The sequence below is a fragment of the Pangasianodon hypophthalmus genome, chromosome 10 (assembly GCF_027358585.1).
Source record: "Pangasianodon hypophthalmus isolate fPanHyp1 chromosome 10, fPanHyp1.pri, whole genome shotgun sequence".
Classification (NCBI taxonomy): Eukaryota; Metazoa; Chordata; class Actinopteri; order Siluriformes; family Pangasiidae; genus Pangasianodon; species Pangasianodon hypophthalmus.
In genome coordinates, this window is record NC_069719.1 from 12,720,299 (window position 1) to 12,737,925 (window position 17,627).

The 17,627-nt window shown below is 38.0% G+C and overlaps 1 protein-coding gene across 2 annotated transcripts; it reads right to left on the minus strand.

Moving 5' to 3' along the window:
- Positions 1-1,346: 1,346 nt before the first annotated feature.
- grm1b (glutamate receptor, metabotropic 1b) lies at positions 1,347-16,837 on the minus strand. 2 transcript variants are annotated; one of them, XM_026934455.3, is made up of 9 exons: positions 16,583-16,836; positions 15,459-16,275; positions 14,324-14,573; positions 12,476-12,711; positions 9,290-9,536; positions 8,688-8,856; positions 7,882-8,008; positions 4,978-5,908; positions 1,347-4,458 (listed from the first exon to the last, which is right to left on the minus strand). In XM_026934455.3, the coding sequence occupies exons 2-9, from the start codon at positions 16,159-16,161 to the stop codon at positions 3,621-3,623; spliced, it is 3,501 nt and encodes a 1,166-aa protein (XP_026790256.1). In that variant the 5' UTR covers positions 16,162-16,275; positions 16,583-16,836; the 3' UTR covers positions 1,347-3,620. The 2 variants fall into 2 exon arrangements, with proteins under 2 accessions (XP_026790256.1, XP_053093261.1); XM_053237286.1 differs by having other exon boundaries at positions 4,174-4,423; positions 16,583-16,837.
- Positions 16,838-17,627: the final 790 nt, after the last annotated feature.

The following is a 17,627-nucleotide window of genomic DNA, read 5'->3' on the forward strand; positions in this document are numbered from 1 at the left end:
TGACTTTCAACAGATCATTGTGACCTATTACCTGTTCTAGGGTTTTAAGCATTTATGCAAGCTCTTTGGTTTTGTCTGACTGTGATTTACATAATAAATCTGCACTTGCATCCAACCTGACTGAGTCTGATGCCAGGCCTGACAGGGATTAAGATAAGGCTGTTCCAAAGGCTTCAGAGACAATACAGAACAACAATAATGGGGCAAAAACTAAATTTAACTACACTGTATGATCTGCTGTTTTAGGTTAATGTACCTGGGCTTTTATGTAAAATAAAATGCAGCCATTAATGTGATACTGGTACAATAATGCGATCTAGAGAACAAAGCACAGAATCATAAAACCAAGATGACTTTGTTTGGCCCAAATACATTTATCACAAGCTCACCATTTCAGATAAACCAAAACATTATGGGAAAAATATTTATCTATGGAGACTTTTACTAATGACTTAAGATAGGCTTCTGATATTTTTTAAAAAAAGCTTTCAGGACCATAGTTACTCTGAAGTACTTCTGAGACAACCCTTGAGTTGTCTCTGCACCTATTTCATCCAGTACTGCAAACAAGTAGAAGCATTTGGAGAGAAAACAGTGTGTATCATAAAAATCACTAAAAACTGAGATACTGAAAGCTTATTACTGAAGGACAAAATACTTTAAATATTGCAAAATCTGTTTTTTGTATCATATACAAGTACCCCATGCAATATCATTATCATAAAAATAAATAAAACCCACACATAAAGATAAACTGACAATGATTTCCTTTCTGTGATATGCCATATTTTAATGAAAAAGGCCAAATGGCTACGTAAGGACGCGCCTATGAACAGATATATCTCAGTGCCGTGATCTTACTGTCTTAATGTGTCACATAAAGCAACCTTAACTGAGCTATTATTTATTACATATTGGTTTATTAAAAAACAGAATAAAAATAAATAAATAAATATTTCTGGTTTGTCAGATTTATTTAACTTCAACCTCTGCGTCTTGTTTCATTTATCAATCAGTCACGCTTTTATAATGGATGTGTATGTATGTCTTGGAGATATGTGTTCCTAATAGCAAGTGATGCTGATGACTTCAGTGGTACAAAGTCCACTGCTGGAGAAGAAGTGGGACAATCCTATAATTAAGTATGTGCAAGTTATGCAACATGTTTTTACAAATCTGTTGCAGGTGTATCACTGGACTAGTAAAACAGATGAAATAAAATAAAATGTACAAATGTTCTTACTGCGCCGTGTCTCTAATATAGCTGCACATAACCAGGAGCATTTTCATATTTCTGATTTTCATATTTCAAGATGATTTCTGTGTGAAAACTTGTGAACAAATAACAACAGCAACCCTGAAAACTTGTTTACAAAAACATATAGTATTTAATGTATTATAACTAATAAAACATGTTCTTACATGGTTTCAACTAAACAAATCTCAAATATACAGTCCTTATGTTAGCTATGTGAAGAAATATATAAGCTTAATACATACAGTGTAACAGGAAGACAGATAACCTCTACTACAAAGCTGGATTTATGGGTTAGTGAGCTAACTTTGAGGTAAACGTTTAATAGACCTGACTTAAGATCATTACCTTAAACAGTACCATGCTAACCCTTAAATCCATCTTCATAGTCAGTATGTCTTTCAATACTGTTCTTTTTTTATATTTTAAAGATGCTGTAATCAATTTTTAAACAAGAACCGCCTTTACATATTGATCTCTATCACTAAAATAGATGCACTGAAAAAGAAGTCTCTGTCCAGCATGAATGTCTAGGCCGAAAAGAATGAAGTTCAACCAAAATGCTGCCAAAAATTATGAGTGCAGCAGAAAAGGAAGCAAGCAGTTAGCAATAGGACCAAGCAACAGGAAATAGGAGTAAATTGCCTTGTTGCTTTCCGGGGCTAGAGAAACCTGAGAGATTTGCAGGGCTTGAAAATTGATGAAAATTGATGCTTTGCTTTGCTGCTTTTGTCCATTCACTTAGATATAGGAAAAAAAAAGAATATTAACTCTACTTTTCCTGGTCGCTTGGGTGGTAGCCTCAAGGGTACAGCTTATCTTTAGTATGTATCTTTTAACTGCATGTAGTGTCCCTATAAAGCTTTACCCTTAAAGCTAATCACGGTCCATTTATGTACCTTAAAGCATTTTTATAGATGCACTACATCCACGTTTCCAGGTGAAACATGCATATTAAGGTACAAAACATTCCCATGAGTGTACAACCCCAGAGACAAGAAAAGGTCGAATTTAGCAAAATTGTACTACTGAGTTTGCTACAGATATGAAACACCAGCACTTCCTGGACCACTGTGCTACTTCCTGATACCATCGTACTGTGTGTCTGTGTCTATAAAGGGAGGTGTGGATGGAGGGTGTGGGTTCTGACATGACTATGAGGTTGTCTCTTTTACTGGCAGGAGTTAGCATGATTGGCTTTACATGTGAATTTAAGTGTGGCAGGCTGAGAGTGAACAATATTGCACTGATTCAGAGAATAACTTCCTATTATACACTAATAATAATCTTAAATACTTATCGAACATTTACCCAAATACTAGACAGTATTATTCATTTATGTAACATTTTAAAACAATGTTAATCAGTACTCATATGACTTAAATGGTCAAAACGTATATATATACATATATATTCTATACTCTATGAAACACCAGACATGCAGCTAATGCTGAACATCTATACAGATTTGATTAAAGCTACATTCTGGAGAAAATGCCGTCGGTGGCTCTGCTGAGCAGAAGTGCTTATTTTATGTACTGTATAATATAGTGACTGTATGTAAAGCACATGATGTATTAAATAAAAAAGAGATGCTGAACAGAATTGCACAGCAACTTATAAGAAAAAAGCTCTATTCGGAAGCAATAAACTTGCAAATATGGAAGTCAGACTTCAAAATACAATGTTTGAAATTGACAGGATTTCTGTCTATAGCGAGGTTATGACCATTTAAGTCAAGTTTTTGATCTAAAGTATCACATATGGATTTGTTCTACAATTATTCGTGAAAAATAATTTAATAAATAACATCTAACTTAATATGTACAGTTACTGTAAACACACAGCTCCCACATAAAAGTGTACATTAAAAATACAACTATAAAAATACCTTGACATACCTTGACGACTTCACATTGACTTTGACATTGGCAGTTAAACATGATCCATTTTTGCTACATTTTAACAGGCATCTTATATATTTAAATATGTATATGTCTATTTATAACTAGATTACTATGTATGTTTATTCTAAAATATTCAAGAAAGCGTATGCTGTCTTAAAAATATGATATGGCATAGTTTTACATCTCAACTTAGAAAAGTTTATTATTTCATTCTCATCTTCTACATTCTAGTATTTTGCCATTTCATGAGTAATGCTTAAATCATTATTTACTGCTACACTGGTATATATTCATGAGAGTCCTTTTAATAATTGGTTAAAATTAAACATGGGCAAATAGTGGAAAATGTGTTAGCCTAATGAAGTGATAATGTATTTACTGGCAGCCTGTGTCAGTTTCTCAAATGCTGAGAAAACAGATAATTTACAAGTATGTAATGTTTCAAGTTTTTCCTTCATTCACAGGGTAGAGGAGCTTTGTTTGTAGTCTCTGAGGATGACAGACGCATACGTCACATTTGGTGGGGTGCATAAGATGGACTCAGACACCGGGGAGTTGGGAATGGGGTTGCCTGAACCCACCAAGTCCCGGAAAGGAGAGGGTGGCATTAGAGCCAGCGAGTCCTCCACTGCTAGTTTAATCTGCACCAGCTCCTCATCATCATGGATTTGTGCATTGTTGTACATGTAGCCATGAAGGAGACCAAACTGCTCGTTCTCCAATTCCTCCTCCTCCAAAAGAGTGTCTGGTTTCTTTGAGTAAGGACTCAGCTGCATGGGTGAAACCTGCTGTGTCTGCAGAATGAGGGGTCGATATGGTGGCATCACTCCACTTTCTGGTTCAGGTAAACTAATAATATCATCCAGATCAGACATGCTGGAATTCAACTTAGCCGGAACGTTCTGAAAGTGGTCTGCAATAACCTGCTGGGGGAGGACGCTTTTCTGTGGCAAGTGTTGCTCCGGAGTATAAAATTCCTGGTTTGTGCTCATTTCCTTCACAGGCTCGCTGCCAGGTGAATACCTGTGAGCAGTCAGAAGAGGGCTGACCGGAGGATTATATCTGACTGGCTCACCCTCGTCCTCCTCGGCTACATTGTACAGAGTCTTGGTGCTCAGGTCTGTGAATTCCAGGCCTGTGTCATGGTAGGTATTAGTTAGAGGTTTGATGACAGCTGTCTGATTGGATCCGGCCTCCTGCCTCTTCACATGCACAGACAGTCTGTGCCACATGTGTTCTCCTTTCGGAGGCTGTCTTGAACCTGGTTCAGACCATGACACAGACTTGCCATTAGAACTATGAACAAAATAAAGACGGCAGTTATTTCACAGGAACCAAGAAAAGTGACACAAGAACAACATTTCTGGTTCATGTAAAAATTGCTGTCATTTTATTTGAGCAGATATAATAATTATATTTTAAAAACATATATATTATGCTGTTTTAATACAGCATTTAAACATATAATGATAGACTCTTTATGCACAGTTCTGGTTCAGCAATAATTAATTAATGTAAATCAAAAGCTGTTAAATCTGTAATTGGTGACTGAGTGGTATATAGCAGCTCATATATGGAGCAGAGCCTCTGTCTACACTGTTGCTGAGACACCCCTGGGTGTGCGTCTTTTAATTGCAGTCGACCTGCAAATCAGAGACGTCTAAGAAAGCTGTTAATTGAAGGCTGATCTGGAAATGGCATGACCTGAATGTCTGGAGCATAGCATGAATTAAAAGATTGGACCCATGGGTACTAGTACTCATGCAACAGGATGGAAAGAGGCTAAGCTACTGCAGCTAAACAGAGCAGACTTACTTTGCATTTCCAGAGGCGTCCTTTTTGCGTTTTAGCATGTTGAGAAGGCTGTTGCTCCTGCAGGCGATTTTGCCATCACCTACATGCATGCGCACCACATCTGAGGTGGTGAAGGCGCTGCGCACATTTCTCTCTGGTTTAGCAATGATGATGTACATCTTTGGGGTGAACATGCAGCCCAGGGCCACAGTCACACTTAGGCTTACAGAGAATGATGTAGTGATGATTTTGTAGTTGGAGCCAAAGTAGATGGGCACAAAAGCGAGCCAGATGATGCACGTGGTGTACATGGTGAAGGCGATGTACTTGGCCTCATTGAAGTTGGCCGGCACATTGCGGGTTTTGAAAGCATAGTAGGTGCAGCTGAGAATAAGAAGCCCATTGTAGCCAAGCGGCGCGACCATGCCCATGTTGCTGGTGTTACAGATGAGATAGACCTCCCTGATGCTCGGATAGGACTTGATTGGTGATGGGGGCTCCAGAATGATCAGCGTGACCTCCAGCATGAGCTGTAAACTGATCAGGACGAATGCAATGACCACCTGAGCCCAGGCACTCATGAAGCGCGGTTTGCGTGTGCAGATTTTCTTCTTGCTGCCAGCCAGGATGCGGGCGATGCGGTTGGTCTTAGTGACCAGAGCTGAATAGCACATGGAGGCTGAGAGGCCCACCAAGAGGCGTTGTAGATAGCAGGAGGCCACTGTGGGCTTGGCTATGAGCGTAAAGGGGCAGATATAACCCAGGAAGATGCCAGCTAGGATGATATAGCAGAGCTCTCGGCTTGAGGATTTGACCACAGGTGTGTCTCTGTACAGAATGAAGACAAAAGTGACGAAACTGGTCACTAGGATGCCCAGACAAGAGAAGACCACTGCAACGATGGATTCAGGATGACTCCACTTCAAATAATGCAGGGGAAGTGGCTCACAGCCTGTGAAGACAAAGATAAATAAATGTATAGATAGATAAAAATGCAGCAGCTTTTGCTCTTGTGTCCCAGAAAGTACCAAAGAACTAAAGAATGTTAGCAGATCTTTTCCTATAATAAGAACACTGCAGTACAAGGTTATCACAAGTACGCCTTGCTACAGAACCAGAAGTGCAGGGGGTAGAGTCAGACTTGATCCAGCTCCTCCTACCTGGGTGGAGTCAAACCAAATGTCCACGGGGTAGACACAACTCAGTGTGTTGAATGTTGGACAAATGTGTGTGTTGTTCTGTGTTATACAGCATCTTTATGCTGGGTTAATGTTAGGGGTTAGGGTTAGTGTTAGGGGCTAGGGTTTAGAGTTAGGCTTATAGGAGTTGGATCAGGTCCAGTTCCACCCTCTGGACTTTTGGTTCCTTGGTTCTTGGCTGTCAGGGCTCGAATTCTGATGTCTGATGTCTTTCCTGAAAAAAATTTTCAAGAAAAAATTTTATATATATATATATATATATATATATATATATACATATATATATATATATATATATATATTAAAGATTGTGTGTATGTATGTATGTATACACACACACACAGACACACACACACAGACACATTTACGTAAATATCTCGAAACAGACAATCTCGAATATGCATGACAGTATAGTATTATATATAAAATATCTTTGAAATGGCAAAAGCAGTAGTGTTGGAATGGCCATATTAGCCATCTGAGTGTGGCCAGCTCTCCAATGCACCAAGTGCTAAAGTAGGTTTCCAGTTCAACTAAAAATAAACAGACTCTCCACTCAGGGACTGCCTGTAAGACAGAGCCAAGCCGAAAGAAGGGAGAAGAGACTGCGGCAAGGGAAAGGATACGATACAGCATCCACCAGCCATGTTAGAGGTGCTTAATCTTTCTATCCAACATTTATCCTTCATGTTTCATGTAGTGCTTCATGTTAAAATTAAAAATGAAACAAGCCAACTAAGAATTTAATCATTACACTAAATCGTATAGTTTATTTGCCCCAAATAGGTCACTGAACCAAGCCTATTCTTATCTGCATATTAGATACAAATGATTATATGATCATTTTTTTAAGTGCAGAAATGCAGCAGTGGCAATACAGAAAATATACTAAATTAATATGTGCCTAAATAGGTAGAACAACATGGAAAAGCACTGCTTTGACATTGAACATAACTGAAGCCCTTTGAAAACAGGCCAAAGAAGTAGGGAGTGAAGTAGGTCTGTCACAAGTACACTAAGAGTGCGATTTGTAAAAATGATAAATGGTCTTCAGGTGTCACGGGAAACCTTTTGAAAATAGGACAAAGCACGCTTCCTAACAGCCAAAACACAATACAAGTCTTTAGTCCAAATTCCAAATAACATACAAAGACAGAAACCTATACAAAAACTCAAACAGCTTTCCATATTTCTTCTGCACCAGACTGTCAGGTATCTAAAATGGAACAATTTCAATTCAATTCAATTTCAATTTTATTTGTATAGCACTTTTAACAATGAACATTGTCACAAAGAAGCTTTACAGAAATATAGAAATTCTGGGTATAAATGTTAAATTTATAAATTTATCCCTAATGAGCAAGCCAGAGCTGACGGTGGCAAGGAAAAACTCCCTGAGACAACATGAGGAAGAAACCTTGAGAGGAACCAGACTCAAAAGGAATCCCTTCCTCATCCCCATCCTCCAAAATGTCTGTAACTAGTCCTTTATACTCGTCTTTGATAAAATACATAATAAAAATCCCAATTGCTCCAAACTTTACCAACCATAAATGATGTGCAGATTTAATGCTGGGTGTCTATTACTGTCTTTATGTACTACAAAATTCATAGATCCACACAGGTTATATGATCTTCTTCTTTTATTCAAGCCCATATAGCCAATACTGTATAGAATAAGTTGCCATTCTCTATGTGTTAGAGATATGCAGACGTGTCACTCTACCTTGCAGCTCTTTATCAGGCCACCAGCCCAGCTCACACGCCTTGCAGGTGAACTCATCCTGGACGTATTCATTATCTTTACAGGCAGTGCAGATCCAGCAGCAGCTCACCTCCCCCTTCCGAATGACCTGGAGGGACACAAGAATGACACACCCCTACTAAATGTACTTGAATGCAGCAAAAGTATAAACATCATCATGTAGCAGCACAACAGCAGAAATGTTCTCTGACAGTGTGGACATCCTGGCATATGATTTACACTGAATACATATTCCTGCTGGTTCATTATTTTTTTTTTTTTTATTAAGCATTCTACATCTTTGTAAGCCAAAGTTAGTCAAGCTAATTGTAAATCAAGCTGTTATATCAGAAGATTTGTCATTGATTATTAGTTCCCTATTCATCAGATAAGTACCAAACTAGGAAACTGAACTATTTCCTTCAGTTTTTAGAAAATCCAGTCCCATTCTGATGTTCTGATAAAGATCCTATAATTACATATGAGTTAAACATGTTAAAATGTTGTCTCCTTTAAGTCAACTGATATTTGTATGATATGGGCCATAAAGCTCTGTAATGATAAATATCCTGTTATACAGTATGTTGCATTGTACTAATTGCCAACTACGTAGCATGTTGGGCTCAACAGGGTCTTTCCAGGCACCAATTTACAAACCCCTAACCTTTGCCTTCAACCATTACTATGCTCCTCTCCATACACTCCATATAAACACTAGATAATATTCATTTTTCTTTCATTTTAACAGAAAAACACTTAGTGGACCTTATAATAAATACCAGACTCACCTTGATCTCCCCTTTAGAGCAGGGCTCACTGCAGACTGAGCGGACCATCTCACTCCGGTTCATCTGGATCATATAATCATCAATGCTCAGGATGCCCTCATGCCATGATCCCACATTGATGTAGTCATACACACCAGGCTCCACATACTGCAGATTCATTATATCATACCTGAGAAAGCAGAAGACGGTGCCATATTTATTTCTAAAGAAAAGGCTCACAATGTACTTCACAAGTACATTGTGAAGTAGAAGCTAATGTTATACAAATTTTTACATCATGCCATGATCAAAATAACCAGAAGCATACAGTACTGTATGTAGCATTTCTACTTAATTTATTGGCAGGGGTTAAACTGGGATTAAGGACATAATGGATGACAACAGTGTGGCAAAAGAACTGTTTAATTTGCACATTGTCTCACTTACATCATCATTATTATTATTATTATTATTATTATTATTATTATTATTATCGTCATTATGCCATGCTTTGATTTACATTTCCATTATTTACAAATTATAGTACAGGAGCTCAGCTCACATAGACCAAAGCTCCACCCCTAATTTGAACTTTTGTGTTTCAATAGTTCTATAGGACTGACCTGCCTGGTGAATCCCCATTTTCATCAAACCACACGTCCTCACCAGACACTCCAGTGAAGGAGGTCTTGAGCAGAAACTCCAGCAGTTTGCTGCCATCAATGGGATCCATGGCCTCACAAAGACCCACGTAGCCAGGACACATGTGCTCATGCATGTCATGGAGGCCATGAGCCATGGCATAGATGGCATTGATGACGAATCCCATCTTACTGTCTTGTACATAGTTCTCCTCTAGACTCTCGTAACCTGCCAATACAGTCAAGCCAGACATGGAGAATGTTATCATTTCTAGTACATTTTCAGATTTCAGACTTTGGTTTTCAGCTGATATTTGAGCTCAGGGCAAGACAGACAATTTCACCAAACATCTGAAAGGTTATTTGCTTTGATAACATAAACCAGTGCATAAAAGCATCTACATAGCCACACAATTCAGCAAATGGCAAATCACACTACAGTTCAGTGCAGAGTAAAGGGAATGATAGGGTGTCCAAAGACCTAGACTTTTCCCAAAGCTACAAGCAACAGGTCACAATGTTCTCCCCTTACTGTGGGAAAAAGAATAAAAAAGACAGGAAGCATACCATGAAGGCACTATCCATTTCTGCACTCTCATTCAGTGTTTAATTAGTAATGGACGGTATTATTATTAATTAAGCAAAGAAATTAATAATTTACTCTTGTTCTCATTTCTCATGTCTCCTGTCTGCCACACAAATGAGAATATCTCTATTACACAAGTGCTCTAAAATTCCTGAAACATCCAATCAAAGAAGCAAAGAAAGGTCAAAGGACACCATATCAGCACACAGTTTTATGATTTTTACCAAGCCAGCAAGAAGCAGTATCGGGCATTATTGTTGATGATTTGGCAGATAAAGAGAAATTATATTGAGAAAAGTAGGCTACATCTTTTTATGATGTGAATTTCATTTTGCCTTTTACCCTGCCTTCATGTTTAAACGAAGCAGTGAGCAATTGATTAAATCCAGACATGCTTTGTTAAAACCACTGCCTTTTTAGTGAAAACCCATTATAATGAAATCACTGATTTGCATAAAAGTTAGTTGTATCATAACAGTAACAAAGACTAATACACATATTGTTAACACTTATCAGACCCTGTCTTTGTACTATAATGATGTTTTCAGGGGTTTATGATATTCTTTTGTTTTTATACATATTGTTTGGATTGTTTTCTGATTTTCAGTATGAAATATTCCACTTTTTAAAGACTAAAATATCTAGATGATGCTTTTGTAAAATATTAACTAAAATGTTTTATGTACTGTATTTTAATAGCTAAGAAAATTAATCTATCGTGGAGAAAAGTCAGAACCAACTTTTTTAATGGCAGGGAAAAATATATTACTAGAAAATCTAAAACTGAAAAGAACATCCTTTTTTAATCCACAATATAAATTTTATTATGAAATGTAGAATTTTACCACTTTATTTCAAGTGACCTGTAAGTATTGCTTTTTAAGGTTCTTTGGGATTACTTCCTGTCTGTTCTTCTTAATGTGTTATTATTTCATTTGTTCTGTTGTGCCTATTAGTTATGTTGGACAAATATGACACTCAGTTGTATATAATATTTTATTATGAAAACGATGGATATATATTTAACACCTTTCTTTCCCTCACTTCCTATTTCACTGTATGATCACAGAAGTGTCAGGCTCCTTGGAGTGTAAAAGGCTGCTGGTGATTGCCTTTTATGGGTTAATAATGAAACCATGTGTGTGAATATGAATTGCCGTTTGGCCATGACCAATCTCTAAGTAAAGAGAGCTGTTATATCAGACTTTAACTTTCTTATTTACTGACATGCAGAGAAAATATTGTTATCCTACTCGTGTTCTGTAAATATATGATACTGTGCCAGATTCATTCTGCATGGGGATATACTGTATGTATCTCTGACTCTAAAGTGCAAAACCAATTTTTGGCATATTTCCCACAGTATCATATCAACAGATATTTGTAATCATTTTTATGGAAAGAATTAGTTTAATAGAAATTGTAAAAGCATTCAACAATTCAGCAGTACATAAACAACCAAAAGTGCATGGTGGCCCAAACAGTGTCCCTCACTGGAACATGCAGCAAAGCCAGTTGGCGTGGCATAAATAAAGTGAACGTTATTGGGATCTAAATCATATACACACAGTGCCCACAATTTATTAGTGCAGTCTGCAAAACATCCCAATAACTTTATATATGTTAGAGGTCTACCGATACACGTGGCTTCTTCTGTGTTGTGCTGTGTTATTAGTACTATGATGATCAGCACCAACAATTAACAGTAATGACAGGCACGTACTTGCACACCGTAATGAGCATGATGATATAATGATTTAAAGATACAGTAGATGATTGTGATATCAGTTGACCTCTATCTATATTGCTCAAGTACGGTGCTTCCAAGCTCCATTCAGAAGTATTTACTTACCATCTCGTAGCTCTAGATAGAAAAATAATAGAACAGCAGACTATGACTATTCCTCTGTGTAAACATTTATAAAGGTATTTGTTACTGTGCCTTTAGTTCCTATTCTTTTTTAGGGAAGTGTATGGCATAGGTGACTTCACTTTGATATGAAGATGCTGGCAAGAATATGAGAGAATAAAAACAATGATATGATTACATAAAGTGATGCAAAATAACTATATAAGAAGAGAATTGATAAAACTGAGGGATAATACTTTCATGCGTCTCTCTCTCTCTCTCGCTCTCTCTCTCTCTCTATTTATATATCATTCTTAAATATAACTCAGTCATTTGGTTAATTTCAGCATTCAGCAACATTCAGATCAGAACATAAATTACAGAGTAGCAGATGGTTAAAAAAAAAAAAAAAAAGAATTTGAAAACATGCTTGTTGAGCATTGTTTACCATCTAATCTTTAAGCTAATGCTATCCTGATTATCTAAGCCAAACAACAACAAAAACCATTTACCTAGGTCACCTTTTCAGCCAGCAGAGAAAACGAGTGTAAATAAAAAAAGACAAAAAAGAAGAAGAATTTGTAATAAAAGCATTAATTCAAAAGGACAGACCCTCAATACCCACTCTATTAGAAGTATTAATAATGTTAACTGTCTGTCCTTTTCACTAGTATCTTCATATTTTAATAACCTGCAGTAGACACATATTGTGACATTCGTGAAATGGCCTCACCTGAGCAGTTCTTCATGTAGTTCTTGTTCTCCTGTGGGTGCCCTGGGATGCGACATTGGAAGCGGTGTTGCCAGAACTCAGCAAACCATGGGTTCCTGGTGTTCGTATTCAGGCGCAGCTTCAAGTAATAATTATCAAAGGATGTGACCTCCTCGGTCTGGAGCTTCATGGTGATGCCACCCACAGCTTCCTGCTCATAGCCCTCCACCACCTCATCTCTGTCTGCCCAGCCATCACTAAAAAAGCAGATCACACAGAGTCTAATAGGCCTTAGCTACCTTCACAGAGTCTCATGTGAGCAAACACTCACCCTTGAGTGAACTGACCTAGTTTAGCATTAGCTTATGAAAAAAGTCATCAAAGACACTTATCCCTTCCTTTGATGACATCACTATAAAAAACCCATTAAGTTATGTGAACTTATTTCTTCTCTTTAACTCCAATTGTCATGACAAGTTTTAGATATTGAACTCAAGTTTGTAAGTTTTCAAAAATTAAACTTAAAGTAATCCATCGTCTTGACTTTGAGTCACTGTCGTGACTTGACTTTGAGTCGAAACAAGGGTTATCTTCAAGCTGAGTTTACTGCTTTTAAGGAAGCAGGTGAACTTTGTTATATAAGTTTAACCTATTGAAATTATGAAATTTAGGTGAGGAATGCTCTCTTGGTGATTGTTTAGAGGATAAAATGAATTACTGTTTGAAATAATTCAACTTCCCTCTGTATTCTTAAAAGGCCTGAATTAATCCAAACTGAGTAATGGTTTATGATAATATCTTGGTTATTTGTATATAATCAGAGATGCCTAGAGTATATAATCAGAGATGCGTAGAACAGCAGAAAAAGAATCCAATATTTTAAAAAATATTGACATCCCCTTTCTATCAGAGGGAATTTAACAGAACACTAGGCAGAAAATGCCTTTCCTTCTTTCTTTTTTTTTTGTTGTAAAATCTCTCAAGAAGATGCATCTTGATTATTCAATTTAGTCCAGACTTTGATATTAACTAAACTCTCCTGCAGTAGTTTTGTGACATTATTAAATTTAATGCAAAGCTTTTTAACCAAGAAATCTAGTGTTCCTTCCCTGTCCAGATTCAGCAGAGTTCATGAGCAGGTTTATTTTATTTAATGTCTGCTAAAAGACTTTTTATTCAATGTGTCTCCCAGTGAACAGACTTTATGTGGACTCCGTTTACTATACAGAGCTATTAGAACAGATAAATTAGCATTTTTCCAGTGATTATAAATCAAAAGGTCATAAATCCATTCAGTATGTTAATCATTTTGTTTTTGCTTGTGAAGAAGGTGTAATTCTGTGGCTACTCTGTGCCACCAAAGCCATCTGTCTCCCAGCATCCTCTCCGTAATGTGTGCCAAGAATGGCCTATTCTTAGGTGCCTGCTCATAATATGCAGGAAACAATTTACTTCTAGCCAATGATTTGTGTTGTTGTACAATTTTAAGTGCAATAAAATGTGTTCAAAAAGACATACAGACCCTTGTGGACACTGAATGAGGAAAATAAAGGCATTGTAAATCTATTATAATCTTTTGAACACAACCAACATGCTCCTATTTCTCATTATTATTAAAAACAGGGGCAATTCACAATTGGTTTGCAAAGAAATATTTTGTGTTGTTACTACCTCAGACTGCATAAGCTGCTGCAATGGTTTGAATTAGCCTCTTTCAAAACACTCTCCTTGACCCAGAATAGAACTGCCTTAGCCAATTGATGTTCTCTTTTTCAGTCCACAGAGACTTCACTCTGGCAGGATGAATCCTTAAGAAAAAGCGAGTACTTTTAGTAATTTATAATTCATTTGAAGAGAAATGACAGTCACCTTCCAATAAGGAGGAATTCTCCAGCCACCCCTAAGCGCCTCATGGCCATAAGGAGGCCACGCACTGTCATCCCCTCACAGAAACACACCACCACTCGGGCTTTGGGCAGCCGCTCCCTCAGCTTCCTCAGTAGCCTGTCAAAGTGTTTCTCACCAGCATTGCTGTAGATCTTGTCAGAGTGGGCAATACACAAACCCTCCTGAGATGCCAGCTCCTTAAAGGCCTCCATACCACTCTCACCATAGTTTCCTATATGAGAAGTGAAAAAACACAGTAACATCATAGGCACTAAAATTAGCACTACTAATGGGCATGATACAGCTCATGCATTTCCTTCAACTGTATAGTGTGTTAACTAATCTTGAGAAGAGCTGCAGTGCATCACTGAGCATCAGCTGCATCAACTAACGATGAAATTAGCATAGTTTTTTATGAAGAATGCAAAATAAATGGTAAAAACTTACACGCTACAACTTTTCTTCTAAAATCGCTCTCTGCAGCAGCTTTCTCAAACCTAATTAGTTCTCCTGCAGTGGGATTCATCAAATTCTCCCTAACACAATCAGAGTTTTTGAAGCTCGTCAAAATATGATTAGAAACTAATTTTGGTTGGGTTCTCTCAAGATAAAAATATTTTGCATAGCACTGGAATTGTGAGGACAAGTCTGTAGAGAGAGTGGTTATTTTTAAATGACCTCCTAAATGTAGGCATTTAAGAAAAGACCCCTCTCTGGGCTGTTTTGACAGGCTGATACATTACCTGCCAAATTGCCCGTGTTGCTATGTAGGGCACTTTTGGAATGACAAGCGCAAAGTGTCTCAAATTCCCTCACTATAAAGTTATTCCCAGTGAATCAAAATCCAAATATGAATATGTTTCTTAGTGGTTAGTTCTTACACCCAGCTCTTTCAAGTAGTCTTCCTAAAGGTAATCTGCGTGCAGTAGTACCAGGGGCAGTGGCAGTGATTCAAATGGCAAGTGGACATCAATTTTACAGAAATTAGATTAAATATATTAGCGAATTTATAAAACAAAGTATCAAAAGAGTATCACTGTGGAGATTTTTTATTTATTAATATATGGGTGGGTTAAAGACGTTAACTATGATGCAGAAATTAGAGCTTCTAACTCACCTTCAGTGTGAACAGCTGACACGTACGTCCAGTTATACCGTTTAACAATGTCCAAAAGGGCCCTGGCTTGAAGAGTGTCAGAGGGCACAACCCTGAGGAAGTACTTATAGAGGGTTTTATCACTCAGATCAATGCTAGTGGCTGAGTAGGCAATTTGGGGGATGTTGAACAGCTGCAGCAGGTTTTGAACTTGAATGGCCACTGAGCTTGATCCAGGTCCAATCACACCTGCAATGGGCTTCTTAGTGGCAAGTGGCTGACTGGACGGAGTCCCATCAATGCACCACTTTGACCCATCCCCATCCTCACGCAGTGAAATAAGGGAGTCTCTTATAAACTCAATGCTCTGCTCCAATGCCACTGACGAGTGCCAGCATGAGTCCCTGATCTCGCAGCCCAAAGTAATGTTGGGCAGAAGGTTTGGGTCAGCATTAATTCTGTCCAGAGTATGAAACATGGCTTCCACTCGCTGAATGCCATACTGCTCTCTGATCTCACCACATGTTCTCTCAGCCACGTTCTCAGCCGATGGCTGGTGATGGACAGAAAACAGGGCACCAATGATGATATCGCCATCCATTCTAGCCACTGAGCGGGTCGCAGCCCTGGGAACCAGCGACCTCTCATATATATTACTGGCCGTCGCACAAAGCAAAAGAAGAGACAGAAATAAAACGCAATTCATTCTCATCATACTCCACATGGTCCAAAATGGGTTAGTCGCTGAATCATTTCTGTAGCAGAGACTGATGGAGTGAAGAAGCGACCTGGGAAAACTGCGCGTCCGTGTGGACTGTATCAGTGATCATCAGATATCCTGCAAAAGAAGTGAACACTCTGTCATACAGGTGTATAATAAACTTTAAGCAGGCTGGAGAGGAAGTCAGCACCATGGACAGCATTCAGTCTCATTCACTGCATCCTGCATCTCCTCACCCGAACCAAACCGGATCACTGTAGTACCAGTATATATACAGACCACGTCTTGGCTGTTTGTAATGGAAAACTGAGAATAGCTATCTGCGCAAGGAGCCAAATTCAAACACAGTCCAGTCAAGCCTCCCATGTACATGATTATATCAGATGTCTACGCAATGTGTGCTGCTCTGATGATGAAGATTTACCTGAAATCCGAGAGAAAGCCATTTCCCCTTCCGCTCTGAAGCATTCAGTGTCATTCCAAAGTGCAGTTCACTTTCCACTGAGCGACCAGTTTCTTTTCTTCACACCTAAAGCGAGCGCGGATGCCCCCTCCTTCATCTAATAACCGCATCCAAAAGCGGGTCACATCAAGCGCACACCATGCGCTCTCCACTTCTCTGAGGATCAACTCTTCACTTCAATCACACATCTCAAACAAAAAGATAGGCTTCTTTTTCACTCCTTACTTTCTTTTCTAGGTTAGCTGATCTACAGCTTGTCCTAATGTCTCTCTCTCTCTCTCTCTCTCTAAAGAAGATTACAAAACTACAGATATCTCCTTAAATTTGGACACCACAGCTGAAAAATAGAACACACACACACACACCCCTAGACAGGAATTACATTTCATATGTGATCATGTTTTTCTCACATGTGATTATGAGTAATATGTGATCACGTGGGAAAAAAAGGCATGAAGGTGCATTTCATTATGTTATGCCCTGAAATTGCACGTGAACTCAAGGAGTAAATCTGTGTGTGAATTACATGTGAAACATCACATCTGGATTGCAAAAAAAAAAAAAAAAAAAAAAAAAAAAAAAAAAATTGTAAAATTCATATATTAAGTTTGTCTGACTTTTCTATAAGGGACACACGTTCTCTCTCTCTCTCTCTCTCTCGTTCTTTCTCTCTCTCTCTCTCTCTCTCTCTCGTTCTTTCTCTCTCTCTCTCTCTCTCTCTCTCTCAGTTTTCAGTTTTCATATGCTTTATTGCCATGACAAATAACTGTACATTTGCACTGCCAAATCGAGTACAAAGGAAGGCTAGAGTAAAAGCAGGAGAAATAAAATAAAAAGACAAAATAAAATAAGGTAAAATAAAAATACGAATAGATTAAAATAAACAAAAATAATGCAAATGTTGTAGATAAATTAAGGACAATAGCTATAAAGGCAGTATATAACGAACTGAAATCTCTCTCTCTCTCTAATAGCTGACCCAAAAACATCCATTTCGGCTTCTTCA